Consider the following 27,948-nt stretch of genomic DNA (forward strand, 5'->3'; position numbering starts at 1 on the left):
ATTCAGTTAGCAAATAATGATAAACTAAATTCCTGGATAGCACCCTACTCTGTGCTGGGCTTTCTTCTAAGCATCTACATGTGTCAGCATATTTAATCTTCAAAATCACCTTCTGTCACTGTGTCTCTTTTACAAAGAAGGAAAGCAGAGCCCTGTCTCACCTCAGACCTCAGCGATTTTATCTGGATCTTAAACACCTTATCTTCAAGAATCGTTAGTTCAGGTGAAAATTTTTCACTTCTTAGAAGGTTAGTCTTAGGTCCTTTTAAATGTGTTTTACCAGTTCATTTGATTTTAACTTTGTTCCCATTTATAATCCAAATACAATATAAACCTATTTAGTTCATTAGTCTTAAGCATTTTAAGTATTGGAATATAAACATAAAAGATTTGGTTTTGAATTTGATAAATTCCACCAAAAATTCCAATCAACTAACATCTTTCGATCTGGTAATCTTCACAAAACCAACTGCTATCACTCTGTGCAAATCAGTTTCAATAGTTCTTATACACTTCGTGAATCAGCCAATGTCAGTATGAATTTGAATTGTAAGATATATTTTAAATGATATCTATTGTATTATGTGCATATCCGTAATTTTTTCCATTAAAAGGTTAGAACAGAAAGAAGTAATATAAAATGTATGTGTGGAACAAGGAATTTCTGAAACCGATTTTAGCTAAGTAGTCGACAAAGTAAAATTTCTGCCTAGGGTTTTATTATACTTCACCTAATGACCTTAAAATTAACTGAAATTAAAACCATAGTTTTGCAGTTGATATTGTGTTCCCTTTGATAACATCCCAAGCATTAATTGTTGCCTTGAAGGAAGCCACACAGCAAAAGTCATTGCTTAGCCTTGCTCATCTTTGTATTTAAGATAAAAAGATGGAATAGTCTTCTATTCCTGTTATGAAGCTGCTGGACACTTTAACCACCACGAGCATTTGGGCAAAAATCAGTACATCCGGCATTGACCTGGGACAGGTCATGACTTTTTTGAAAGTTTCAATTTAAGCCGAAGGACTTTTTCCCCGCGTGGTTTGTAATTGCCAGGTGCATTTCGGGCTGTTCACTCGCGCGTCCGGCAGGCTATGCTGCGAGCTCGCTAAGAACACACCTGTGCAGCCCAGCACGGAGCTTCAGATTTTTAGCAAACATTCCAGTGTATCCCTGGAACTGGAAAGTGGAATCAAGCAGACTCAGGATCTATAGTAATACTAGTAGGATCTCTGATTCTAAAGCACCTCAAGCTTAAACTTTTAGATTTAGTGATTAAGTTGGAAAGATCCACCCTCACAAAAGAACCGACGTTACACAAACATTACACAAAGATATGCAAGAGAAAAGCATCTGGGAGAACACTTGTTTGAAAACAAAAAGCAGAACAGTAGACGTTTTTCACTTTGGGCGCTCGGGTTCTCGCGGGTTACCGCCACCACCTTAGCCAGAGGGCTGTGAGGGCGAGTAAAGGACAGGGACTCATTGCAGGACAGTGGGGACGCCTAGAGCTGGTACCCATTCTCTCCGCGGCTACAGGCCCAGGTGGGAACCACCGAGCGCGGACCTCCGGCGCGTCCTAGAGCGGCCGCACTCGGGCACGGCCCGCGGCGCACTTCCGCCCCCGCGCGTCGCCGCCCCGTGGACGGCTGGGCCTCGTTGCGGGCCTGCGCCTCCCTCGGCTCCTGCCGCGGGCCTCGGGGAGTGGGTGAGTGGAGCAGGGCGCGCCGGAGGGGGGCGGGCCAGGGTCTGCGCGGCCGCGGCCTCCCCGGCGTCCGCCGAGTGGGCTGAGCGCGCGGGCGGGCGCGCTTCCTGCGGACTGGCGGGCCGGGCCCGGAGCGGAGGACCCAGGCCCGGGAGCGCCCGGGAGCGAGGACGCGCCTTGTGTACCCCCAACCCCTCACCCCGAGGCGGGGGCCGCCGCCGCCCCGCGCTCCTGCCCCCTCCCACCCCTGCTTTTGGGAGCCTGACGCCGACTTGGAGGAGAGCCTGGGCTGGCTAGCGGTCGGAGACCTGGCCTCCGGCCCTGCCTGGGCTTGGCCGCACACTGTCTCGCGGGCCACGGTTCTTTTATCTTTAAAATGGAGGATGGCAGTATCTGCCGTGCCTGCACCGCTCGGTGGTTGCAGGGTGGGCACTGCCTGCCTGGAAACTCATTCTCATCCCGGCGGCCTGTAGAATCACTTGGGAAGCCTTCCAAATGCTGAAGCCCCAGAATCACCAGGTGATGGTGACACGCAGCCAGGACTGAGAATCACTGGCCCAGAATGTCAAGTGACAATATTGTGGTCGTGTGCTGTGTTCGCGCCCAGAAGGTGCACTGCCTCCAAAGTGAATCATAGTCTTGAGAAAGCAAGCGGCTGGGTTTTTTGTTTTTGTTTTTGTTTTGTCCGAGACTACTGGGACCAAAATCTGGTTTGGTCACTTAGAATGGTGCATGTCACAAAACATGCACCACTGATTAAATAAATTAATTTCTAATTACTTCCCGACCTCGTGGAAGAGTTTTGATTATTTGGTTTGTTTTTAAACTTTTTATTACGGAAACTTTAAAACACAAAAATAGTATAGTATACTGATTCCCAACTCATGATCAATCTAATTTCGTCTCTTACCCTCATCACCGCTGGATTGTTTTAAAGTAAATCTGAATATGCCATTTCATCCATTAAATACTTGTTTATGTTTATAAAACACAACTCCTTTTTTAAACATAAAACCATTGTCAATCTAACAAAAATTTCATATTACTATCTATCCAGTGAACGTTTGCATTTCCCCAGTTGTCTCCCATTAACCAGTTTGTCCAAATCAGGATTCAAACAAGCTCCACATACAACATTTGGCTGACGGTTCATATCTCTTTTAATCTCTTTATCCCCTCCCTCTTTATTGTTATATTTTCCCTTGTATTTTACTGGTTGAAGAAGCCAAGTCAAATTTGTCCTATAGTGTTTCCTACATATTGGATTTTGCTCTTTGCGTCCCTGTGGTGTCCTTTAATAAATTGGTATTTAGATTACAGCCTTTTTCAGATTCAGAGTCTACTCTTTGACAGGAAAACCTTATAGGTTACTGTGCACTTCATCTTGCATCACATCAGGAGTTGGATTAGGTCTTTTGTCTCTGGTGTGGACCTTTTCTGTACAAATTGTGCTCCTGGGTAACTAATTGACCAGGGGATTACAGGAAGATGCCAACTAATAACTGCAGAAGGAATGAAAGAATATCACCTTTTGGCAACCTGTAATGAAACAGTAGACCCTGGCAGTGATCATTAGTGACTGTTAACATCAGAAAAAGAAAGATAGCCAGACAGCATGTGCTTCCTGATGGAGGTACCCCATTACCACTTACCACATATTCTTAGATGATGGATGGGGGATATAGATGGAACAAGATTGGTCATGAGTTGATAAGCTCAGTGACAGTGCGTTACACTAATCTCTACTTTTGCATGTGTTTGAAGTTTATCGTAACAGTTTTTTTTTTAATTGACTAATTGAGTAGTAAGTTCAGGCCAGCCTGATCCATATCCATTATAGTTCTCCATTAGCCTTTCACTAAGTGGGTCTCAAAACTGACTGCATATTAGAATCACAAGGGAAGAATTTTTTTTTTTAATTCTAAAACACATCACTTGCAGAATTTTCTGTTTAGTTCTGGGTTGGAGCCCAATCATTGATAAGTTTTTAAAAGCTCTCCAGGCGATTCTCATACTCTCCAGGGTTCTGTACCACTGGCCTAGATCTATTATTTGCTACAGATTGTGAAGTGATTATATTCTGTTATACCTTCTGCGTTTATTACCTTAATGTTCTACATTCTATTCTCATGTCTCTTGCAAACTGCAGTCCAATAAGAAATCCTCTGCAAGTTAAACTACTTAATTATCAGAGGAGGTCTTGATCTTGGAAGTGAAAATATGGAATAACACATGGAAAGGACACTAGCAGTAACCTAAAGGCTTGTGTGTAGGGTGGAGAAATGTACCACCCATCTGTTAGGTGAGGTGTGTAGGGGGAGCTGACTGTCCCTAGATGGAAAGGAAGGTTAGGTGACATGTAGTTAGAAAAGCATGTTCAGTGTTATGTCGTGTTCATTAATACTAAATAAATTAAATATAAAATAAAATAAGTCAACAAAATGCTGCTCACCTCAATCAAAAGCAATTCAAAGATTTAAAAGAAAAGGGAGATTTAATAATCCCCACCACCACCATCATTTTAATCACTCTGAGATAACCAATATTAGCAATATGCTGCATATCCTTCCTCATCAGACTATCTCCTTACTTTTTTTCTGTGAAAATAGCCAATTATGTCAGTGCTGTTCATTAAGTAAGCACCCTTTTTACACTTTCATCGTATATTGATTTCCATACATACCTGGGTTTATTTCTAGACTGTCCCTTCTTGTCTGTTTTTATCTGATTATTACTAGGACTGAGAAAATTTTGGATAATTTTTTTCCTGTACTATTGACGACATATTTAATCCAGCTCTCTGTCAAATTTTATTTTAATAGTTTTCCTTAAAAGTAAATGTTTTCTTCCCTGCCATCAATGTAGATAATAATTGGTTATATGTAAATTTGAGTTAATGCTTATTTATTTTATTTGATGCATATCTCCCATCACAGAAGTATATCAGAGAGAGATGTGCCCAAAAATAGTGAAAGGAAAAAGAGATGTCAGGAGTTGGCAGAAATCTACACACTTAACAGGTTATTGCTTATCACTTATAATAGCAAAAACCCAAGTCGTACCCCCTCATGGACTCTGTTATTAGGAGAGTGAGACATTCACTCAGCATTACTGTGCGGTGTTAGCATTACTATAGAGTGTTACAAAGCATTGCTGTGGTTTATGATGGTTCAGAGAAAGGGCTGATCACCACCATCACCAGATGATTACTTAGTGAGCATAATTAAATTCCATCTCTTGCCGAGAGCCTCACTAGGGTTGTTTATTGTTTATTAAAAGAACTTTTTAAAAAATTAATAAGCAGAAAGTACAGAGTTCCTATATACATGCTCACCCCCCAGTTTCCCCTAATATTAACATCTTGCATTAGTGTGGTACAATATTGATGAGCCAATATTAATACATTATTATTAACTAAAGTTTACATTGGGGTTCATCCATTCTTCGCGTTGTACAGTCTATGGATTTTGACCAATGTAGAAGGACATGTGTCTGTCTTTTCTGTATCATTCAGAATAGTTTTACTGTCCTAAAAATCCCATGTGTTCCACCTATTCATCCTTCCCCCAAACCACTGTCTTTTTATTGTCCCCATAGTTTTCCCTTTTCCAGAATGTCATATAGTTGGAATTCAACTATAGTTTTTAATTGACTGGGTTTACCTTTTTAAAAATTTGTTTATTTTTGTGTATGTGAGCAGTCATACAAGGTTTGGTAACTTGTGTTAACTGAGTAAGAGTTATTAAAATTTTTCATTGCATTTCTGTGGAAAACTGTTAGAGAATAGGAATCCAGACTGTTCTGAATAATGAAAACATAGGTAACAGTAAATCTCACAAGAACCTGTTTTTGGTGATTTTGAGCAGTGATGTGTAATAATCCCTGGGTGATCTTCTCCTTGCAGGGAGGAAGATGTCTATGGATGTGACATTTCTTGGGACAGGCGCAGCGTACCCATCCCCAACCCGAGGTGCCTCTGCTCTGGTCCTTCGGTGTGAAGGCGAGTGCTGGCTCTTTGACTGTGGGGAGGGAACTCAGACACAGCTTATGAAAAGCCAACTTAAAGCAGGTTAGTGTTTATTAAGCTTATCTCATTAAAGCAATCTCTTGTTCCGCTTCTTCGTTTTCTTAGTTCTCCTTAGGCCTTTTGCTCAGAAATAGCCCTGGCAGTTGCATCCCATTTCAGCCCTGGAGCCTGGCAAGACTTGCAAGGCACTCAGGCATCTGGCCACACCCACTGAACTCTATTTATTTACTTACTTACTTACTTACTTTTTATTCTTCCTGTAAATGATGAGAGCAAGGATTTATATAGCCTTAGGTGTGGAGGCTGGAGTGGGATACATCAGACATATGAGATAGACACTGCCCAAGCAAAGGAACAGCATACATTCTTATTTCCACCAGGAGGTCGTTGTCAGTATCATGAGAGGATACAAAGAGTGGAAGGGGAATGAGATGTTCTTTGCTACTTGAAGTTATCAGGGTAGGCATCTCAGAGAAGCTGACCTGTGAGTTGTTAAAGGAGGAGGAGGAGGGATTCCCTGGACTGGGGAGAAGACAAGCATTCCAGCCAGGGGAAACAGAGAGACCCTAGCACTAGGCAGACCGGAGTGTACAGTGGTGAAGAGCCCCGGCCCAGAGTCAGGCAGACCAGGTTCCAGTCCTGGCTGTGTCTCGGCTCATTACCTTAGCAGATCAGCAAACTTCCCCATCTCTGAAATGGGGTTTAAAACTTGACTTAGAAGGCGTGTTGTGTGAATTGTATATAATAATCCCTTCTCTGTGTGGGTGTCTCCTTCTCATCAGTTAAATCTTAGCTCAAATGCCAGCTCCTCGGAGGCTTCCTCTGAATGTCTGGGGTTAAGTAATTTCTACCTCTCCCAGGCATTCTACTGCTTTGTGCTATTTTTATTCACTTTTTAGCGTCAGCAGTATCTAAAATCATGTTATTTAAATAGTTGTGTCTGTGTTCACTGTTTATCTCCCTGTACAATAAACTAAACTCAGTGACCGCTTATACCTAGTAGCTGCCTAGTAATATCTGTTCAGTTGTGCGTGAATAAGATGCTCAGCACTTAGCACAGTGCCTCTCACTTGTTAGGTCTTGATAATTAGGTTACTGAAATTATTCCTATGACTTATACTAGTGTGTGGCATTTGATTGCTAAAGGAGTGATAGTTCTAGCATCCAAAGATCCCTTGATCTAGTGGTGGAAACTGACATGCAGACGGTCATAGTGTGATGTGATAAGTAAGAATAACGGAGATGTTTTCTAACCACTTTTGGAGCACCAAGGAGGGAGACATTAACCTTACCTGTGTGTTCAGAGAAGGCATCCCAGAAATGGTAACAGTTGAGCGAGGGTCTAAGAGATGAACAGAAGTTTCTCTGGGGAGAGAAGTAGGGATGGACATTCAAAGAACAGACAACAAAGTGAGCAATAAGAAAAGGAGTCTCCATGAGGGAAATGACATATTTCGGGAATATTAAGCCATCCAGAACTTTGAATACTTGGCTAAGATAGACGAGAGATAACAATGTAAAAAAGTAACTAAGTAAGGGAAGACTGTGAAGATTTCTGTGGTATGCTAAGGTGTCTGGACCTTATTATTCTCTTGGCAACAAGGAACGATTAGAAATTTTAAGCAGAAGAGTGACACGGTCTGATTTATGTTTTAGGACAATTTTCCAATGGCAAATATATTGGGAAAGAGAGAATAGCTTCAGGAAACCAATTCCAAGGCAGCTGCATTCATCTGAGAGAGAGAGAAGATGAAGACATTGAGGCAGGAAGTAGGAATAAGGATGAAGATGAGAGACTCAATTAAAGAGATATTTGTACAGCCACCATCAAAGAGATATTTGTACAGGTGGTGACTGATTGAATGTCTGGGATGTGAAGAGGTAAAGAATTTCTACAAGTTACAGGTGATGATGTCCCAGACCTAGATAGGAGGTTCGGAAAAGAGCTGTTGGAGGAAGGAACTAATGCACATCACTTGGGACACATGGCCTTGAGGTGTATCCAGTTCAGCCCTAATTGTATACTGTCTTACGTTGAAACCCTGAGGTTAGAGCAGGTGCTATGGTTTTCTTCTCTTGCATCACACGGACATGCCTTTCATGAGAACTGTCAGGGTCGGCACATGCCAGAGGGGAGGCAGTAATATTTAACATTCTAGAGAGTAGGAGCTGAGGTGGCAGGGTGATTGAAATAGAAACAAGTTACTGTTTTTGAGTATAGGGATAAGCTTTTATTTTTTCTTTAGTACCTGTGTCAGTTATCTAATGCTGTATAATAAATTATAAATTTAGTGGCTTATTTGCACTTATTTCATTGTTTCTGTGAGTCAGGGAGTTCAGGCCTGGCTTAGCCGGATTCTCTGCATCAGGGTCTCACTAGGCTGCAATCCAGGTATTGGCCAGGGCTGCAGTCTCATCCGAGGCTCAACAAGGGGAAGAATCTGTTCCAGTGCTCACTCAGTTTGTTGGCATAGTCCTTGTCCTTGTAGGACTGGCCTGAAGCTGCCTGCAGCAGCTAGAGGCCTCCTGTGGGTCCAGGTCATGGGGATTTCTGCTTCACACTAGCTTGCTTCCGTACTGCCAACAAAGGAGAAAGAGACTCAAGAGCAGAATCTGCCAGCAAGATAGAGTCTTGTGAATAACGTAATCACATTGCATCCTTGTGCCATGTGTTACTGGTTAGAAGCAAGTCCCAAGGCCCACCCACACTCAAGGAGAAGGAATTATAGAAGGATGTGAACACTGGGAGGCAGGAGCCACAGGTACCACCTTAAATCTATCTGCCAAAGTACCATTTTCTAATATTTTATATTTTACAGCTATTTTGTATGTTTTTTAAACAAACAGTTCACAGAGCTCAAACTTTTTAAAATAAAAAGTTTGACCAAAAAAATAAATATGTAATAAAATAAAATAAAGCCTAAGAGAACTTTTAGTTTACTAAATTTTTATTGGCTTAAGAAGAAAGTTCCTGGCCTCAGAGAGGAGGGTGATATGGTCATCCCAGACATTATCTAAAACGTTCTAATACTTCAGAGGCCACAGCCTCAAACTAAAATGCAGCACCCTCAGTACATCTTGTTTTCTCTCAATAACTGCATATGGTCCTATCACTATTGGAGTCATTGAGTCCTTTTAGCTTTTAGTACCTCCTGGGGTAATAATATTTTATGGGTTTCATAAGGAAGTATTTTCTGTTTATCTAAACATACTCTTTCAAGTTTCCATGGTCCTGATATGCAAGCATCTGATTACAAAGTACAGGTTTGCCATATCTATTTTTTTTATACTTTAAAAAAGTGAGCTTAAGCCTTTTTTTGTCAAAAATGATTATAAAAAGTAGTATAAAGTATAATTTTTAAATGATTATAACAAGTATACATATTCATTGTAAAAATTCAAACAAAGCAGAAAAGTATGAATAAGAAAAGCTTAAATCCCCCTCTCATAGGTGAATTTTCTATACACATACCTATGGTGATGGTGTAGGTGTATTTGTGTGTGTGTGTGTGTATAATTCTGCACAAATGGGATCAGACAATACTTGGTGTGACCTGCTGTTTCTCAGCTGAACAGCATGTGTGAACAGTGTGCTGTAGAGAGTTTGCAGTGGCAGTGAAGACCACTGCATCATCGCTTAGCGCATGCTTAGTAGTCTGCTGCTATGTGATGACATTTTTCCCTGGTAACTTTCTTGTTCTCAAGTGAAAGGGAACTTATACATGTTTCTTTCTTCATTTGACAGCTTCCTTTTACCTTTGATAATTGTGGTTGCTATTCCTTCTCCCTCTAAAATCACATTTCTGGAAAAATGAAATGTTTGTCCTCCTTGAAACTGTGATAACTGTGGGAAGTACTGTGTACTTCCCTGACTTGTCTCATTTGCTTTGGGTTCACAGATTGTTTTGGTGTTCTGTGTTTTGCAGTAGATAGGGAGAGGCCCAGAAAGTCTGACTTAGGAGTTTTGAGGTCAGCATGAGACCAGGATTCATCAACTGTTGTAGTTCTTCTGTCTGCTGAGTCCTCAGGTCACACTTGGGGGTACATTGGCAGCCCAGACAGCAGGAAAGGAGAGATAAAAGGGTTCTAGAAGTCAAAAAGCAACAAAAACAAGGACTGGAGAGAGAAAACAAAAAGGAGCATGTTGAAGACACTTCTTCCCCCTCCTGGGGATTCTCAAGGTCTGAGATCAGCCTCTGCCCACTCTGTTCTCTGCCACAGGGGCCTGGGCCTGGTGCAGTAACTCTGGAAGACTCACCTGGAGAACACTTTCACCTTGATGTCGCAGGCCAACCCCATAATAACAAACTATTCCTGTACTTCTATGGTATCAATAAACTGTTTCTGTTCTTTTATGGTGTCAAATGTTTGAAATAGGTGGATCATGAGGTAGGACTGGAAGCCTCTGTTATACTAAAAATGTGTTAATTGTAATTGTTACTTTTAAAAGACCTTTCGGTGCATCTCAGAAAAATGCTGTGGCATCCTGCCACATACCAGAAGTAAATTCACTTTAACATTGGCTAAATCATGTTCCAACCTAAGCCAGTATGCTCTGGAAAAGCTGTTGTGTTAGTTCAGATGGAAAGGAAGGGATGGGTTTGTGTGTGCGGCTTTACAAAACACTGTGTGTGGGGGGGTCTACCCTCTGATCTGCATTCTGGCGTCTGTTGTCCACCTCCTCCCCTGGGTTCTTCACTCCCTTTCTACCTCCCTCCTGCTCCCTCCTCCCTTTCCTCTCCCTCCCTCATCTCCTTCCTTTTTCTCCCCCTGCTTCATCCTTACTCAGAGAGCAGGTCTGGCTTGGTTAGTTAATCTCTGTCCAGTGTGGAGTCCTTAAAAGGCAGCTTTGGGTTCAGGCACTGGTCCAGTCCATTTGGAGCCAGGGGAACATTTGTTATGCTGGAAATACATATTTGCTTTTCTCAGAGGGAGCAATAGGGGGCAGTATAATTGCCAGATGCTTTTAACACCTGAGGCCTATCTAGTTACCTAAGTGAAACATTTTGACACACTTCCTTTATTTTCTTTTTTTAGTAAATACTCTTAAATATTTAAATACTCTTAAAACTGTAACACTGTGTAATTTGAAGATGTTTTATGAAAAAAATAGTCATATAGTGAAATAAAGCCTGCCTTTATTACTTCTGGAATCATGTAGAAAAATGGAAGGAAGGAAGTTTATGCTAATAAGGAGAATTTCTAAATTCATTTTGTTGCTTTCTATCTACATTGTTATGCATGTTTCAGGTAGCTTTGCATGGGTTTTATTTCTGAAAAATTCCCAAATTTGTTTCTCTGCTTCAATCAAAAGGAAGAATTACCAAGATCTTCATCACACATCTTCATGGAGACCATTTCTTTGGCCTTCCTGGGCTCCTGTGCACAATCAGCCTGCAGAGTGGCTCTGTGGTTACCAAACAGCCTATTGAAATCTATGGCCCCGCGGGGCTTCGGGAATTTATCTGGAGAACCATGGAACTCTCTCACACGGAGTTGGTCTTCCCTTATGTGGTCCACGAGCTGGTGCCTACAGCGGATCAGTGTCCTCCAGAAGAACTAAAAGAATTTGTGTTCGTGAATAGAGCAGACAGCCCTCCCAAAGAGGGACAAGGAAGAACTATCTTATTAGACTCAGAAGAAAACTCATACCATCTGGTTGATGATGAACAGTTTGTTGTAAAAGCATTTCGCCTGTTTCATCGAATACCCTCCTTTGGATTTTCAGTCGTGGAGAAGAAACGCCCAGGTAAACTCAATGCACAGAAGCTGAAAGACCTCGGTAAGTGGTTTATTTTCCTTTCTCATCGAGTCGAGTTGCTGTTAACTGAAGCAGTTAAAAGTGTCATAGCAATTAACCTTCCTTTCCTGTCTCCAAGTCCTAAAACTGACATTTTCTCCACTTACTTCCTTTGCCCAAAGTTTGTATATTGAGGGAAACGTTTGAAGCCAAAAGATGCTCTTCAGAGCTAAAACCGAGAATATATTTGAATTCTTCTCTTTTCACTCCGTGGATGCACATCCATGGCCTGTCTTGTTCTCAGCATATGCTGTCTTGGTTAGCAGGGTGGTGGTAGTGGTTGTAGGTCTAGGCTTTTATTTATTCATGTCATATTTTTGAAATACGTTTTCAGTGACATCTTTGGCCTGAGACTTCTCACCATAGTTCTTAACCTTGTAACTGCATCCAACTACTTTCAGGGTTTTCCTTCCCTGTTGACTGCCTCAGTCAACCTTGATTAAATCAATTTGGTGTTTAGAACACTGCCTCAGCCAGTTTTACATACCTGGGTTCATCACACTTGGAAGCGAGCATATAAGGATTGGCTTGGAGCCCATCTGAACCTTAAATCTCTTCCATGCTTGGCCATCATGTGTGAGGGATCTTCAGCACCTTTCTCAAAGCAGTGTCCAGTTATGTCATTCCTCTAGCAGTACCACCTTCCTTGTCATGGCTACTGCAGAGACTGTGAAAAACATGGTGGTGTTTTTTTTTATTTTTCTTTATTTCTGCAATCTCTTCTTTCTTCCCCAACTAAAACTAAATGAGGTAAAGTGTCTTAGGTCAAAGGTATTTTTTATTACCTAAAAACCTGTAGATACTATTAAACTGAGAAACTCTAAACATGATCTGTGTTAGAATTAGTGAACACATCTTATTTGTTTGTAGGTATTGTCCAGAGTGATGGTCAGATGTTACTCTAGATTAATATGAGATTTAAGCCCAGTTTGGTGAACACGGAACTACCACTCTCCTCAAAGATTGATTATGTACAGTTGCCTGAAATTCTCCTTGATCTTGTGATCTAAACAATCCCTTCTAACAATTTTTTTATTGTGTTTGTCGATACCCTATCATTTAAATGGGCTCTTTAATTTTTACCCACAGATGAGCTTATTAAACACAGCACTCTCAAAAATTGTTATTCCCATGCACAACAGAGAATTAAGACTGTTATCTTGACTGTAATAAGGTTTTAGTGGGACTAAAGAGCTTAAAACTCATCTGACATGTGTGCCTGGGAAATGTTTTAAGTACTAGGACATTGCTGATATCAATAGCCAACGCTGAACTTTTAAAAATGTATAAATATTCCAGTTTTCCACAAGTAATAAAGTATTTATAACAATTAGGAAAAGAATTGGATGCCTTTCCCGTTTGCTATTTGCTGTGCTGTTGAAACAGACTCTTAACAAGTCATAAATTCCATTCCCATGATGTGATGTTATCTGCCTCCATCATTAGGTGTTCCGCCAGGTCCTGCCTATGGGAAGCTGAAAAATGGAATATCTGTAGTTCTGGAAAATGGAGTTACAATTTCTCCCCAGGATGTCTTAAAAAAGCCTATTGTTGGAAGAAAAATCTGCATTTTGGGTGACTGTTCTGGAGTTGTGGATGATGGAGGAGTGAAGCTGTGCTTTGAAGCAGACCTGTTGATCCATGAAGCGACCCTGGATGACACTCAGATGGACAAAGCAAAGGAGCATGGCCACAGCACACCACAGATGGCAGCAGCATTTGCGAAGTTGTGCCAAGCAAAGAGGCTGGTTCTGACTCACTTCAGTCAGAGGTACAAACCAGTTGCCTTGGCCAGAGAAGGAGAAACAGATGGGATTATAGAACTTAAAAAGCAAGCTGAATCAGTCTTAGATCTCCAAGAAGTGACTTTAGCAGAAGATTTTATGGTGATTGGCATTCCGATCAAGAAATGAAACCAGTGTTCCTTCTGAATGCATTCTGACATGTCTGTGAATATGTTACTGAACCAGCAGTTAAGTTTGTTGTTGTTGTTGTTTTGGTCTAAAATTATTTGGGTCCTAATAATCCTAAAAAAGATGGAGCTGCATTGCTGAACTAACTCAGCATTGAGAGGGAGCAAGCTTTTTGATAATAAATCACTTTAAAAAGAAAAAACCAGCATCCTTCTTAAAGTCCACATTTGACAAAATGATAGACTATTTAAGTATACATCTTGTTTTGTGGCTGCTGCCTCAGATATTAGCCAATACACCATCCTGGGCTTAGCTTCTGCCCAGCTTTATTGCTATTGTTGGCAAAGTACACAGGGCTTGGCCTTCCTGGCTAAAAATGGTATTTTGGCAGTTTGTGTTGAATCTGTTCATGTTATTAACAGAATAGAGGGAAATATAACGAGACATTGGATATGCAGGATTGAAGCTGGCATGTTAACTCTTGAATTCTTTGCTGGAATACTGAATGCAGGGTCGAGCTAGGTGTTTATCTTTCGATTAATATTTTATTGAACTTTCCAGTTTGCTCTAAACCCATGGTCCTCAGTTGGAGGTGATACTACTACCTTAGATGGAATTCAAAATGGCATGTTTCTTGTCCAAACTAGGAGGGGGGTTTTACTGATATTTAGTCAGTAAGGGCCAGAATACTAGATCTTACAAAGTTTTGATCAGTCCTAAACAATGAAGAATTATCTCATCCCAAAATGCATGTTCAGGGCTGTTGAGATACACAGCAACTTAAAACTTATACTCCCAATGTGAATATACTTTATAAAAATTAGTGACATCTACTAAGTATGTCAAATTCTACAGCAAATCCTGAAGAGCTAGATAAGTGAATATGTTGGAATTGGAATGTCATCTCAGATATTATTTGTCAGAAATGAGCCATGAGCTTATGATTCTGGAGATTAAAAAATGATATCTATTCAACTTGAGTTTAATTTATGTGTTCCTATTAATAATTCTTTGAGCACAATTTTAATAAATATTCTTTCTAGAATAGCTTTTCCCTATGAATTGCCTTCCACCTCCCTTCTGTCTGCCATGGGGTATCTCTGATTCATCTGCCCACAATTATTTCTCAGAATGTGTTACATGGAAAGGTAGTCTTAAGTGCGGATTCATTCAAAAGGATTCCCTAATCCAGTCAGTTTGGGAACCCCTGTGTGCCGTGTGCCCCTCTGGCAGTGTTCTAGTGCCCATCGGTACGTTGAAAACGGTACTGCTTCAGTGATCACAAACCAGTGTTCGGTGCCAGAATGACCTGATTTCAGAGTCTCATTCTGTACCTCATGGAGGTCCCTGTGTGCCTTGGAGCAGAATACTTAACTCTCTGAGCTTCAGCTTGCTCAGCTCTAAAAATGAGAAAAATAATAAGACCTACCTCCGGGATTGCTGTGAAAAATAAAACAGTATACAAAAGGAGCATAGGACATTGCTTAAAGGCATTCAGTCCTGAAGTACAGAGGCCTGTCAATTCTACTGAACCCCTTTCTAAGCCATATTTCACCATATACTGTCCATTAACATCCCAAGAACCTAGAGAGTTCATAGTATACTTACTCAGAAATATGGTCACCATGTATACTATTAAATTCCTTTGGGTCCTGAGGCTTTTCTAGTTAAAAAAGAATTGCCCTGTGGATGGCCGTAGAGTCCGTTGAGTAGTGATAATCAGGAGGGATCTAGTTACCCAAGGTCTCCATCATTCTGAAGCAGGCTCCCGAGTGGTCTGATTGTGCCGCTCTCTAGGCTCTCTGCTCTGCCAAAGTACCAAAGTTTGACCGGACCTAAGGGGTATCTTGATTTCTGAACTCAATTCAGACAGCGTTTATTAGATTCCTACTGTGTGCCCAAACCTGTGCACGTGGGGATGGCTAGTGCTCATACCTCTGCTGCGTGGAGCTCTTCAGGGTAAAGACTGCATTAAGTCACCTCTGCATTCTTGGAAATACCCACCCATAGTAAACACTCAGGAAATGTTTATTAAATGAAATGAGGCCTTGATGTATGAATGCACAAAATATAAGACCCACCTGTGCTTCATCCATTTCATTACTGTATTTGTCCCAAAAATGTAACTGCCCAATGGGTGGTGCCCCATTTACTGTGCCAGGCTTTTTTGTGTCGGGAGTACAGAGATGAATATGAGGCAAAATTTCAGGCTCACTGTCTTAAGTGGAAGACACTGATAGCTAAACAAAAGTAAATACACAGTTCCTTCAGATGGTTCTGATCTTGTAGCCTGTTACAGTTTCACTGTTTCTGAGCATTATTTGGTAGCTAACTTGAGCTGTGCCCTCCGAGTAGGTGCTATTAATATTCGTGGGCTAAGCCCTCAGAGAACATGGGAATGTGGAACGAACTGATACGTTGGATCAAGTGTAGGGTATCAGTTCATTGTGAGAATTCTTTCTTGGACTCTCTTCTGGCCTGGAATTTGCTTTGATGGTAGGACACATTCTAAGAATTTGTGGAGCTAGAATTAAGAGTGAGTCTTAAATTGGACTTTCAGAACCTACAATCTGCCCATGGAGGTATGACCCTAGAGGGGACTAGAGTATGTGTTATGCCCCAAACTTAGTTGATCGCTGAATCCTCTTTTGCCAGGGGACCTCTTGGAAAACTGAGAAATGCTGCTCCTTAATACTTACGAAAACTATTATATTTATATTTTTTACTTGCACAATTTATTGAGGTAATAAATTTTATAGCTATACCTAATATTTTCTTTGTCTTAAACCGACTTTCTATTGTCAGGAATTGATAGGTTCCTGCTTATTTTAAATAAAAAATGTGCACTTTCTATTTCTCAAGAGGTGTTTAGACTTGCCCAGACAGACCCCAAATCAGCTCTGTGTTCAAACATTCATGCCTCATTAATACACTTTTAATAAACTTTTAGTCATTAAAGCAGCATATGCTTAGTAGTTAATGTTGTTTTTTTGTTTTTTTTTTAAGATTCAAGAAAAGAAGATGATGACTCAAAATTTCACCATCCAGAGTGCTAGTACTTCTGGTCCAATGGTCCTGAAACTGAGATGTGAGTCAGTGTTACCCAGGGTAGTACATAGGTGAACAAGACTGCATAGGTAGACAGAGATCCCTGGGCTCTGACTCCAAATGTTCTAATTCAGGAGGTCTGGGGTGGAACCCAAGAATCTACATTTTTAATAAGATTCCCCCAGGTGATTCTGAAGTATATGGGTAGTAGGATAAAAAAACTGTATTTATGCACTTAGAAAAATTGAGGTGTATATGAACATGTATATTTAAACATATAATATATTTATAAGTATGTTATATTACACACATGCCCACATGTGTATTTTTACATGTAGGTTGACCTCAACTTTTTTTCATTTAACATTATGAGCATTTCCCTACAACATGAACTGTTCTTTGAAAGCATGAATTTAATGATTTTGTATTATTCCATACTATAGATGTAATGTCACTTAACTGTTTTTCTACTTTTGGAGCCTTGAGATTGTTTTCCATTATCATAAATAATACTGTCATGAATACTCTTGGGAACAAACCTTTGTATCTCTGAGTATTTCCTTAGGATTAATTTCTCTGGAGGCTAAAACATCTGACTTATTTTTTTCAGACTCTGGGTAAGAGTCTCCCACTTGTTTCCTAGCTCACTCTGCAGCAGCGTAAGAGATGCCTGTTCCATTACTCCATTGGTAGATGATACTGAATATCATCAGTTAGTGACCTTTCTAACACTCCTCTTCCAAGACATTTGTCTTATAATTTTTGCCTTCTAGTGAAAATAACTTTATTATGTCTTTCAACCAGCACATTTAGTTCAATTGTGATGTCCTTGAATGCTCTAATGCCATCTTAAAAATTTGGCAGTTTTTACTTGTGGGGGTAAAATCTTTATTGTTTCAAATACGTTCATGACAGATGTACAGTGAAGGTACTTTTGTCTTTACAGAAGTATAAATTTATAGTGAAATGTATATTAATTCTGTCCTTACTGATTGGTGGATTTTTTAGGTAATGAATGAGTCAGTTTTTTTTTTTTTTTTAATGGGAAGAATAAAAAGGAAATACTAGTAATGTTTGCTCTTTGGCAGGATAAGAATAGAGATAAGGGGGTTGCAGTGGGGACATGGGGTAAGATTTAGAAATTATTTTCTTCCATAGTAGGAAGTAGGCAGTGTTTAAAACTAAAAACTAAATAGTACTTTAAGCATATTATGTTTTTTTAAAAGGTGGAGGAGGCTGTAAATATCAGATGAATAGTTAAGAGTAGAGGAAGGGTGGAAGGTACAAGGGGTATGGTGTGGGGAGGGACAGCCAGAGGATGACTATTTTGTATAAGCCTAATAGTGCTAGGACTATTTGGTATTTTGAACTATTTATGTGTGTATGCATTCATTTACTTTAAAAATTACACTGAAACACTTATGCATAGACAAGACGCTGCTCCGAATAATCATGTCAGTTGCTGGTCTCCATATGGGTGCTCCAGGCAGTTGACAGTTCCTTTCAAGGCTTTTTAACATTCCAGTCCATTCCCCACACTGCAAAGAGATTTTGTTCAAAATGCAAATCTGAGCCTAGCATCCAGATTTTAATGGCCCTCCCTTACCCTCCCTTTCCAAGCTAATCTTACTCCACAGTGCCACGCATTTTTGCAGCCCCAGCCACATAGGCCTTTTAGTCCTTTGTCAGAGGTTTCTGTTGTTGCACAGTCTTGGCAGAAACTGCTCCCAGGGCCTGGACCATGCTCCCTCAGCCTGGAATTCTTTCTCCTCTCCCTAAGTTAACCCTTACTGGGCCTTCTGCTCACAGCTCTGCAGTCACATCCTCACGGAAGCCTCCCCAGACTTCCCCACAAGGTAGCATGTTACTCTCATGGCAACTGCACCCCACTTTCCCATTGCTTGTCACTTCATATTTTCAGTTTGCTCATGTGAATATTTGATTGATGTTTCTGTTTCCCGCTAGCACTGTAAGCTTCACAAGAGCAGAACTGATTTTGTTTCCCTTTGTGCTCTAGCTCCTAGCTCAGTGCCTGAAACGTATTAGGCACTCAGTAAATGGTGGTGACTTGTTCAATTTCCCTTGCCATCCTGTTATTCTACAAGATGCAATGCCTTGTTCTCCTAGGGATTTTTCCTGATTGATATTAAAAGCAAAAAAGCAAAAATCCCCACTCTTAATCTCTTAACTAAAAATAGGGAGGAAGAGAATGGTTGCCTGTGACCTTAAAATGAGGCAAATCTTTATAAATACTAATTCTAAAGCTTTAGTTTGGCATTCTGAGATACGCAGACAGATACTTAGACTCAGGGAAAGGGCTGGAAAAAGGAATTTCTCTGCCTAAGGAAGTAGGATGTTGGCTTTTGCTGTCCATAGGAAAGTCAAAACAAAGGTATAAAGAATGAAGGAAGAAGGCCAAGCCCCATGCAGGATAGGGAAATGGTGGGAGAACCTTAAGAACACAGGCGTCTGATGTTCAATTTTATGGTGGCTGTGTTTCTTGAAAGTAAATCCCTCCATTTCCCCCAAACTTTCTTTGAAGTCTCCTGGATGCGTAAGCTTTGGATTTCTCTACTCAACCCTGCACACCATCAGATAAGAACAACTTCTGAATCCTGACTGGGTTGACCTGGGTGGAAAAGGGACAGCAGGACTGAGAGAGGGAGACAATCCCAAAGTAACACTGTTCAGAGGAGTGGAATCAGCGGTGAGCGCAAGAGCCTGTCTCCTAGGGATTTTCAGGTTATAAGGAGGGCAGTGACCTTTACATAACCCACGGAATTGGGAGGTAGTAGAGGGTTGAGCCAATTTCACATTTATCTTAAAGGACAGGGTAACTCCAGCTGACAGTTGGACACAGATATTTCTGTGCCCTTGATAGACATATTTTTAAGGATTAAAAAGCTGCCATACCCAGGATAATAAGGAAGTTGAAGGGAGTGCCTAAGTTTATCCAAAGTAAAAAATATTTCCACTCCTAAATAAAGCTAGCTGAGAAACACTGTTGCTCTGATGTCAATGTGCTAATTATACACTCAGCAGACATGGCAGGTACAAAGATTAAATTCACCCATGAAAAAGTAAAAGGGGAAAGGCGAGGGATCAAGTTTCCCAGCTATGCAAATCCCCCTGTAACTGCCAGGCAGCCTCAGGTAGACCTAAGCAACATTGAATTCAGTGTCACCAAGTGAAACCAAGGTTATTTTGTTTAGGTTGTTCTCCTCATTGTTGTGGCTTCCAGATCAGAGGCTTGTCTGAATGATACCATATCTCCATCAGACATCCTGGACTGGAGCTGGCCTTGTGGATGTATCCATGTCTGGGTCAGCAATCCAAATGCTGTTCCTAACTGGCTTCCAAGGGGTCTTGCTATGGAACACATCTTCACACAGCCAGTAGATACAGGAACGTGATCGATTTTCTCCCCCACATGCCTATACTGAGAGGCACTATGGCCTACTCAGTGGTCTTCAGACTTGGGTATTTGTACCCCTGGAGATATGCAAAGGTTTTTCTAAGGATATAAAGAGACACTTTCATATGAAGTATTTCCTAAAATAAATTTTCCTGAGAACTAGTGTAGGCAAAGGTCTACATTACTGGCTCCATTGTACAGTGCTCCAAGATACCAAAGGGGATAGGTGAAATATTGGTATTGGGGTGAAAACACGAATGACTGAGTAACAAATTCTTTTTCAGGTTGGGTAGTTTCCAGTGTGATGCTTTGAAGAAAATTGAAGGAGAATCTAACCAAGTTCAGATCAAGGAGTAGCTAATCTGTCCAATGATAGATTTTAATTGCTTTATTGAGATGTAATTCACAGACCATGCAAGTCAGTGGTTTTTCACATATTCACAGAGTTGTGCAACTATCACCGCTATCACTTTTAGAATGTTTTCGTTATCCCCAAGAGAAACGGTACACTTTGGCAGTTACTCCCACTTTCCTCCCAAACCGCACAGCGATAAATTGCTTTCTACCACTAATCTACTTTCTGTCTCTATAAGTTTGCCTATTCTGGACATTTCATACAAATTGAGTCATACAAATGTGGTCCTTTGTGATTGGCTCCTTTTACTTAGCATAATGTTCTCAAAATATATCCATGTTGCAGCTTATATCCGTACTTCATTCCTTTTTATGGCCCAATAATACTTCATTATGTGGACATACCACTTTTACTTATCATTCATCAGCTGATCTAATAATAGGTTATTAAAAATATTTTTTATAATATATCTTTATCAGAAATGCAAGAGAAGACATTGCTGCAGATCTTACATATATTAATAAGTTGAAAGAAGGTACTATAAATGACTTTAATTTTAAATAAAATTACTAAAACAGCTTCCTTAAAGAACACAATTTGCTAGAACTGACACAAGAAAAAATGTAGGACTATTCACTTTTTCTATTTATTAAAGAAATAAAGAAACTGAATTTGTGATTAAATTCACCCTTCTAAAAAAAAAACAAAAGAACTCCAAGCCCAGATGGTTTCACTAGTGAATCATTCTAAACAATTAAGAAATATACCTTTCTTCCACAAACACTTCCAGAAAACAGAAAAAGAGGGAACACATCCCAACTCACTTTATGAGGTCAGCATAACCTTGATGCCAAAACTTAAGGACATTAAAAGACAGGAAAATTACAGGCTAATTTCTCTTACAAAAAAACCCTGAAGAAAATAATTAGCTAATTGAATCCAGTGACATGTAAAAAGAATAAGACATTTTGACAAAGGGAGTTTATTTAAGAATGGCAGGTTTGTAGGGGAGGGTATAGCTCAGTGATAGAGCTAATGCTTAGCATGCATGAGGTCCTGGGTTTAATCCCCAGTACCACCATCAAAATAAATAAATAAGCCTAATTACCTCCCTCCCCCAAAAAAGAATGGCAGATTTGTTAAACATTTAAAAATCAATATTAACAAAATAAATGGGGGAAAGTGCTAAGATAATCTAAATAGGTACAAAATTTTTTTGGTAAAAGTTAATACTTTCATATGACAAGAACTCTTAGCATATTGAGAATAGGAGGGAATGCTCTTCATCTGATGAATATTATCTACAAAAAATACAGTAAATATTACATTTAGTAATAAAATATTGAAAGCTTTTCCCATGGAATGGAAAATAAACAAGGATGCTCCCTTAATGCCATCTCCATACAACATTGTTTTGAAGGTCTTACCCAGTGTATCAGGGCAAGAAAAATGAGTGAAAAGTCTAAGGATTAGAAAGGAAGAAATAAAACTGCCATTGTTAGCAGATTTTGTGATTATTCACAGAAAATCCAAAAGAATGAGCAGATAACCTGTTAGAATTAGTAAGTGAATTTAGCAAGGTTGTTGGATACCCAACCAGTATAATGAAAATTAATTTTATTTTTATATTCCAACAATAAACAGATTGAATTTTTTAATGACACCATTTACAGAAGCATCACAACCATCAAAAAGCTAGGAATAAATTAATGAAAGGTATGCAAAACCTCTCCATTGAAAACTACAAAACATTGAGATATATTAGAGAAGACTCAAATACATGGAATGGTATATACCATGTTAATAAATAGGGAAGATTCAGTATTGGAAAGATGTCATTTATCCCTAAATTTATCTGTAGCAATCTCAATCAAAAGCTCTGCAGCATTTTTAAGTGGGCATACATATGATGAAATTGATAAGCTATTTCTAAAGTTTATATGGACATACAAAGGACCAAAAATAGCCAGGAAAATCTTGAAAGAACAAAATTGGAAGCCTTAACACTACCGGATATCAAGACTTACTGTAAAGTTGCAATCTTTAAGACAATGTGACATTGTTGTAAGAAGAAAAAATAAACCAGTGGAGCAGAATAAAAAACTCATAAATATGGTCACTTGATATATGTTAAATATGGAATTCCTATGCAATGGGAAAAGGATTTCCTTCTCAATAAATGGAGGGTCAATCAGATATCCATAATGAAAAACTGTTACCTTAATGCCTACCTTAAACAATAGTACACAAAAATCAATTCCAGATGGATTTTATTTATAAATGTGAAGATAGCATAGAATAGCTCCTTGACCTGAGAAAGGCAAAGATTTCTTAAACAGAATACAACCACTAACAATAAAGGAAATGATTGTTAAATTGGACACTTAAATTAGGAACTTCTGTTTGTAAAAGATACTATCAAAAGAGTGAAAAGGCAAGCCACAGAACATATTTGCTGATACCCATAGCCGATAAAGGACTTGGATCTAGGATTTAGTAGTAGTTATCTGTTGCTGTATAACAAATTACCCCCAAACATTGTTATTTATTATCTCACAGTTTTTGTAGGTCAGGAATCTGGGCACAGCTTCTGACTCTAGATCTGTCGTGAGGTTGTAGTCAAGCTGCCAGCTAGAAATGTGGGTTCATCTAAAGACTCAGTGGAGGGGGTCCATTTTCAAGCTTTCTCATGTAGTTATTGGTAGACCTTGGTCCCTGGCTACATGGGCCTGTCCTGTCTCATGACGTGCCAGCTGGTTTCCTACAGGGCAAGCAACCCAAGAGAAAGTGAGCATTCAAGACAGACGCCACAGTCTTTTTTACAACTTATTCTTGAAAGTGACATCCTATTACTTCTTCCATATTCTGTTCATTAGAAGTGAATCGGTAAGTCCAGCTCACACTCAGAGGAAAGGCATTCATTACGCAGGGGTATAAATACTAGGAGACAGGGATTGTTGTAGGGGGCCATCTTAGAGGTTGCCTACCATAATAATACATTAAAAACTTTTAAAAGTCTTGACCTGGGCAGGGTGAATTATATGGGTATGTTCCTGGTGTGAAAATGATCGAGTTATTCTGTTCTGATTTGGGCATTTTTCTGTATGTAGGTTATGCATCAATGAAAAGTTGACTTAAGAAAATTTTTGAGTTACATGTCAATTATATCCAATAAAACTGGTTAAAAAAGAGAATATTTTTGATGAAAAATTCTAGGCAGAATTCTAAAGATTATTATTTTCTGGCCATTTTGTGAAGCACCCACTAATCTACATACTGCCGTAAATGGATTTTGCAAGTATAATTAATGTCCGAAGTCAGTTGACCTTAAGATCTGGAAATCATCTGGGTGGATCCGACCCAGAGAATTTTCTCTGGCTAGTAATGGAAGGATAAGTTGGAGAGGTTTGAAGCATAAGGATTTGACAAATCATTGCTGGCTTTGAAGATGGAGGAGGCCACATTCAAGGATCTGAGAGTGGCCTCTAGGAGCTGAGATTGGTGCCCAGCCAACAGCCAGCAAGAAAACAGTTCAGTCCTACAGCTGCAAGGAGCTTAATTCTACCAACAACAAGAATGAAGCTTATTCTTCCCATGAGCCTCCAGCTAAGAGCCCAGCCCTTGTAACACCTTAATTTTGGATTTGTGAGACCCTAAGCAGAAAACTCAGTCAACAACTACCAACCCCCACCTCCCCCCACAATGGGCTTCTCTTCTACAAAATGGTGAGATAATAAATGTATGTTATTTTAAGCTGCTAATTTTGTGGTATTTTGTTAGGTAGCAATAGAAAATACAGTCACTGTGTAATTTTAAAAAACAATTTTATTGAGGTACAATTCACATACCACACTATTTGCTCATTTAAAGTGTACAGTTCAGTGACTTTCAGTGTATTCAGAGTTGTACAACCATCACCATCATTAATTTTAGAGTATTTTCATCATCCCCAAAGAAAACCCCTTATTCTTTAGCTATCACCCCTGTTTCCCATCCCTGAAACCCTAGGCAAGCACCAATTTACTTTCTGTCTCTATGGATTTGCCTACTCTGGACATTTCATATAAATGGAATCATACAATATGTGATCTTTTGTGCCCAATTTCTTTCACTTCGCATAAAGTTTCAGGGTTCATCCATGTGATGTCCATGTATCAGAACTTCATTCCTTTTTATGGCTGAATAATAAATAGTCCATTGTATGGATATACCATACTTTGTTTAGCCATTCATCAGTTGATGGGTCAAGCTTGACTCTTTTTCTTTTTTTTTTGTAGTTGTGTTTAAAAAAAAACCCACATAACATAAATTTACCCTAACAATTTTTAAGTGTACATTACAGTATCGTTAACTGTGTACACATTGTTATACAACAGATCTTGAGCAATTTTTCATCATGTATGACTTATCCTTTGAACAACTCTCAGTTTTCCCCTCCCTCCAGCCCCTGGCAATCACCAATCACTATGTAATTTTGGGCACACAATTTGGACATGGTTCCAAAATTGGGTAGCATTATTATTAGAAAATTATTTTTATCCCCATTTACTTACTTATAAGATTCTTTATAAGATTTATAAGCCAAGATTCTCATGGCTCACATCAATAAAAATGAAAAAATAGAGATAGTATGGGTGTTGAATCTGATCATGCTTTAGTGTTAACTAATGGACACAGAACTAATTGTAAAAAGACTCATTGATCTCACTTAAGAAATGTATTTCCAATAAAATTTAACTTTTCATATTAGTAACTTGTAATTAAGTTATTTTGATCAATTATTTATAATTTTAATGACAAGTCAATCTGTAAGAAATTTTGTAACCCTTCTCACAAGAAATTTAAAATATTTTTCAATATATTCATATTTTTGTTGCAAGAAATATAATATGATCAATAAAAGATGATCAATAAAATACGCAAAAAAGCATAAGAATACTATTCATAAAGGGAGGTGGAATGGAAAACAAGCACAAGGAGAAAAAGGAATGATGAAATATTTCACCAAGAAGACCACTGGTACAGTAGATGGGAGCACAGACTGAAGAAAGAGCACAGTGTGGTCTTGGATATTTCATCTCTCTTATGCCTTAGTTTCTTCATCTGTGAATGTGGAGTAGTAATACATTCGCCATGAATAAATTGTTATGAACATTAAGTGATTTAATGTAGATAAACAATTAGAACCAAAAGTGCTGTGTACAAATTAGGCATGATCATTGTCAAACCTCAGATCTGAGCCTGGAATGTTCTCTTATCATTCACTTCAGCTTTAACTCCCAAGGAGTTGGGGAACTGCCTTCAGAGTACTCCACCAGCCCAGAGAGTGGGTAGGGAGTGCCTATAGCCCCCGAGCTTGGGGAGATTGGGGCCAGGACACATTGCTTTGGACCTGTTTAAGCCACTGGCCACATGTGCTACTGAGCATTTGAAATGTGACTAATCCAAACCAAGATGTGCTGTAAGTGGAAAATATTCACTGGATTCCAGACAATATGAGAAAAAGAATGTAAAATATTTCAATCTTTTTTTACATTGATTATGTGTTGAAATGACATTTTGGACATGTTAGGTTAAATAAAATATGTTATTAAAATTAATTTCACCTGTCTACTGTTTTTAATGTACCTACTAGACAATTTAAAATGACATATGTGGCTCTCATTGTATTTCAACTGGACAGTGCTGCTTTACACAGTCTGCCTCAGTGTCAGCAGTCAGAGTGATCTTTTAGAAGTACAATTAGGTCATGTCACCACTCTGCTCAAAACTTCCCAATGATATCGCATCTCACTGAAGAGAAAAGGTCAAAATCCCGACCTAGGTCTAACAGGTCTTACGTGCCAGCCCTCTGCACTGCCACTTCCAATCTTGCTGGTCCAGGGTGGGATCCAGATTTTACCCAACCTGAAGCTTACCCCATGGGTGAATAGAAGGGAAGGGAAAGGGGGACACAGGGCCTTACTAAGGAAAAGAATACAAATTACAGGTATAAAATAAGGTACAGAATTGAGTGTTAATTTAGAATGAGAAAATAAAGCACAACAATTAATTCAGGTCCCTTTCTTCTGGTATATTTTTAGGCAATTTACCAGACATGCTTACACAGAAATGCTTCTAGACTGTAGCCTGGCTCCACCACCCCACCTAGAACTCTCAGCTCCTGAAATTCCTCCCAGGAACAGAGGCCCAGGCAAGTGTCATTGGCTTCGAGGTAAATCGCATTCTGCTCCGATCTCATCTCCTACCATCCTCCACTCCTGTCTCCTTGCTGGTCCTCACACCAAGCATGTGCCTATCTTAGGGCTTTTCTGCTTACTGTTTTCTGAGCTTGAAAACATTCCATCCCCAGCTATCTCATTTCCTTCAGGTTTCTGCTCAAATATCATCTCATGCGAGCATCCTGGCCTGACCATCCTCTCCTCCACGTCCTATTTTCTTTACCCTACTTTGTCTCCAAAATACTATCACCAACTGACATAGTATGTCTTTGCATGCTCACTTGTTGATTATCTGTCTCCCTTCTTTAGAAAGGAAAATTCTGGAGGACAGAAACTTTGTTTTGTTTCTGATAGTTCTACTCAGCACCTAGAAGAGCGCCTGGCCCTTGATAGATACTCAGAAATGTTTACTGAATGAATGAATGTATGTAAACTGAATGACAGGGAGGCCCTATCATTTTCCAATATGGAATAATTTCTTCAAGGAAATAATTCACTCTGTACCTCCAGCTCATATCCTCAGTCATCACTACTTAGGACCTAGTCAGTGTATGGTAGTTACTATTTTTGGCTTCCCAGCATGCTTCCACATCATCCTATCCTCAGTCCCACAGTCAGCTTCTGCTGGGTAGCCTACGTCCCAGCACCCAGGGATAAGCACACATTCTAGGTGTGACCAGTGGGAGTGCTCCAGAGTTACTGATCAGAGATGAGCTCAGGACCTAAACTCAGCCAATCAGAGTCTTCCTCAAAACTGTTCTTACTGGAGCTGGGAGAGAGAAGTAGCCTCTAGACTGCTGTATCACATAGTTCGGCTGGAAGTCTGTGAAGTCAGGGCTCTGGATGTATTTTTCCCAGGCATAGAAGAGATAATGGAAAGAGAGTGGGTCCCAGCAGTGTGGAGCCCTGGGGAAGCCTCTACTTCCTGCAGCTTTTGCTTTCTTCTTCAATCCATAAGCTCCCCCAGCAGCCTTACAGCACATCTCTTTCTGCTTTAACAAATGTCATTTGGGCTCCTCTCACAATTAAACTTCCTAATACAATGCATCAGGCACTGGGCTGGTTGCTGAGGATGCAGCAATGACTTGGACACTATCCTTGTCCTCAAGGAGCTTTACAGCCACCAGGGAGAGACAAGGAGGGAAAATGACTTGCAAAGCAGTACAAACTTATATCATGGGCGTGGGACTCACCAGAATTCAAGGCTCGGACACATCTCTTGTGATATTGCTCAGTTCCTTTAAGTTCTTATGATGATTTTGTGTTCAAAACAACCTAAATATCTGGATAATATAGCCCATGATCAAATCAATAAATACCAACTGAGCACCTACTATGTGCAAACCCAGCATTAAATGCTGTGATCCAGACCTGTAGAGCGTTCCAAGAGGGGTAGGTGTATTTGTAAAAAAAAATAATAATAATAATAAATGATACAAAGTAAACATGAAATGAAGCCATAG

The 27,948-nt window shown here is 39.7% G+C and overlaps 1 protein-coding gene across 3 annotated transcripts; it reads left to right on the forward strand.

Moving 5' to 3' along the window:
* The first annotated feature begins 1,602 nt into the window (after window positions 1-1,602).
* Window positions 1,603-26,500, forward strand: ELAC1 (elaC ribonuclease Z 1). Of its 3 annotated transcripts, XR_012503290.1 has the most exons (6): window positions 1,603-1,709; window positions 5,611-5,775; window positions 11,048-11,515; window positions 12,980-13,304; window positions 16,453-16,534; window positions 26,348-26,500. XR_012503290.1 is itself a non-coding variant. In XM_074355227.1 (5 exons), exons 2-5 carry the CDS (start codon window positions 5,619-5,621, stop codon window positions 16,469-16,471), a joined length of 969 nt encoding a protein of 322 aa, XP_074211328.1. In that variant the 5' UTR covers window positions 1,603-1,709; window positions 5,611-5,618; the 3' UTR covers window positions 16,472-25,864. The 3 variants fall into 3 exon arrangements, 2 of the variants coding, with proteins under 2 accessions (XP_074211328.1, XP_074211327.1); XM_074355227.1 differs by lacking the exon at window positions 26,348-26,500 and having other exon boundaries at window positions 16,453-25,864; XM_074355226.1 differs by lacking the exons at window positions 16,453-16,534; window positions 26,348-26,500 and having other exon boundaries at window positions 12,980-16,408.
* Window positions 26,501-27,948: the final 1,448 nt, after the last annotated feature.

Source organism: Camelus bactrianus, chromosome 30 (genome assembly GCF_048773025.1).
Source record: "Camelus bactrianus isolate YW-2024 breed Bactrian camel chromosome 30, ASM4877302v1, whole genome shotgun sequence".
NCBI lineage: Eukaryota > Metazoa > Chordata > Mammalia > Artiodactyla > Camelidae > Camelus > Camelus bactrianus.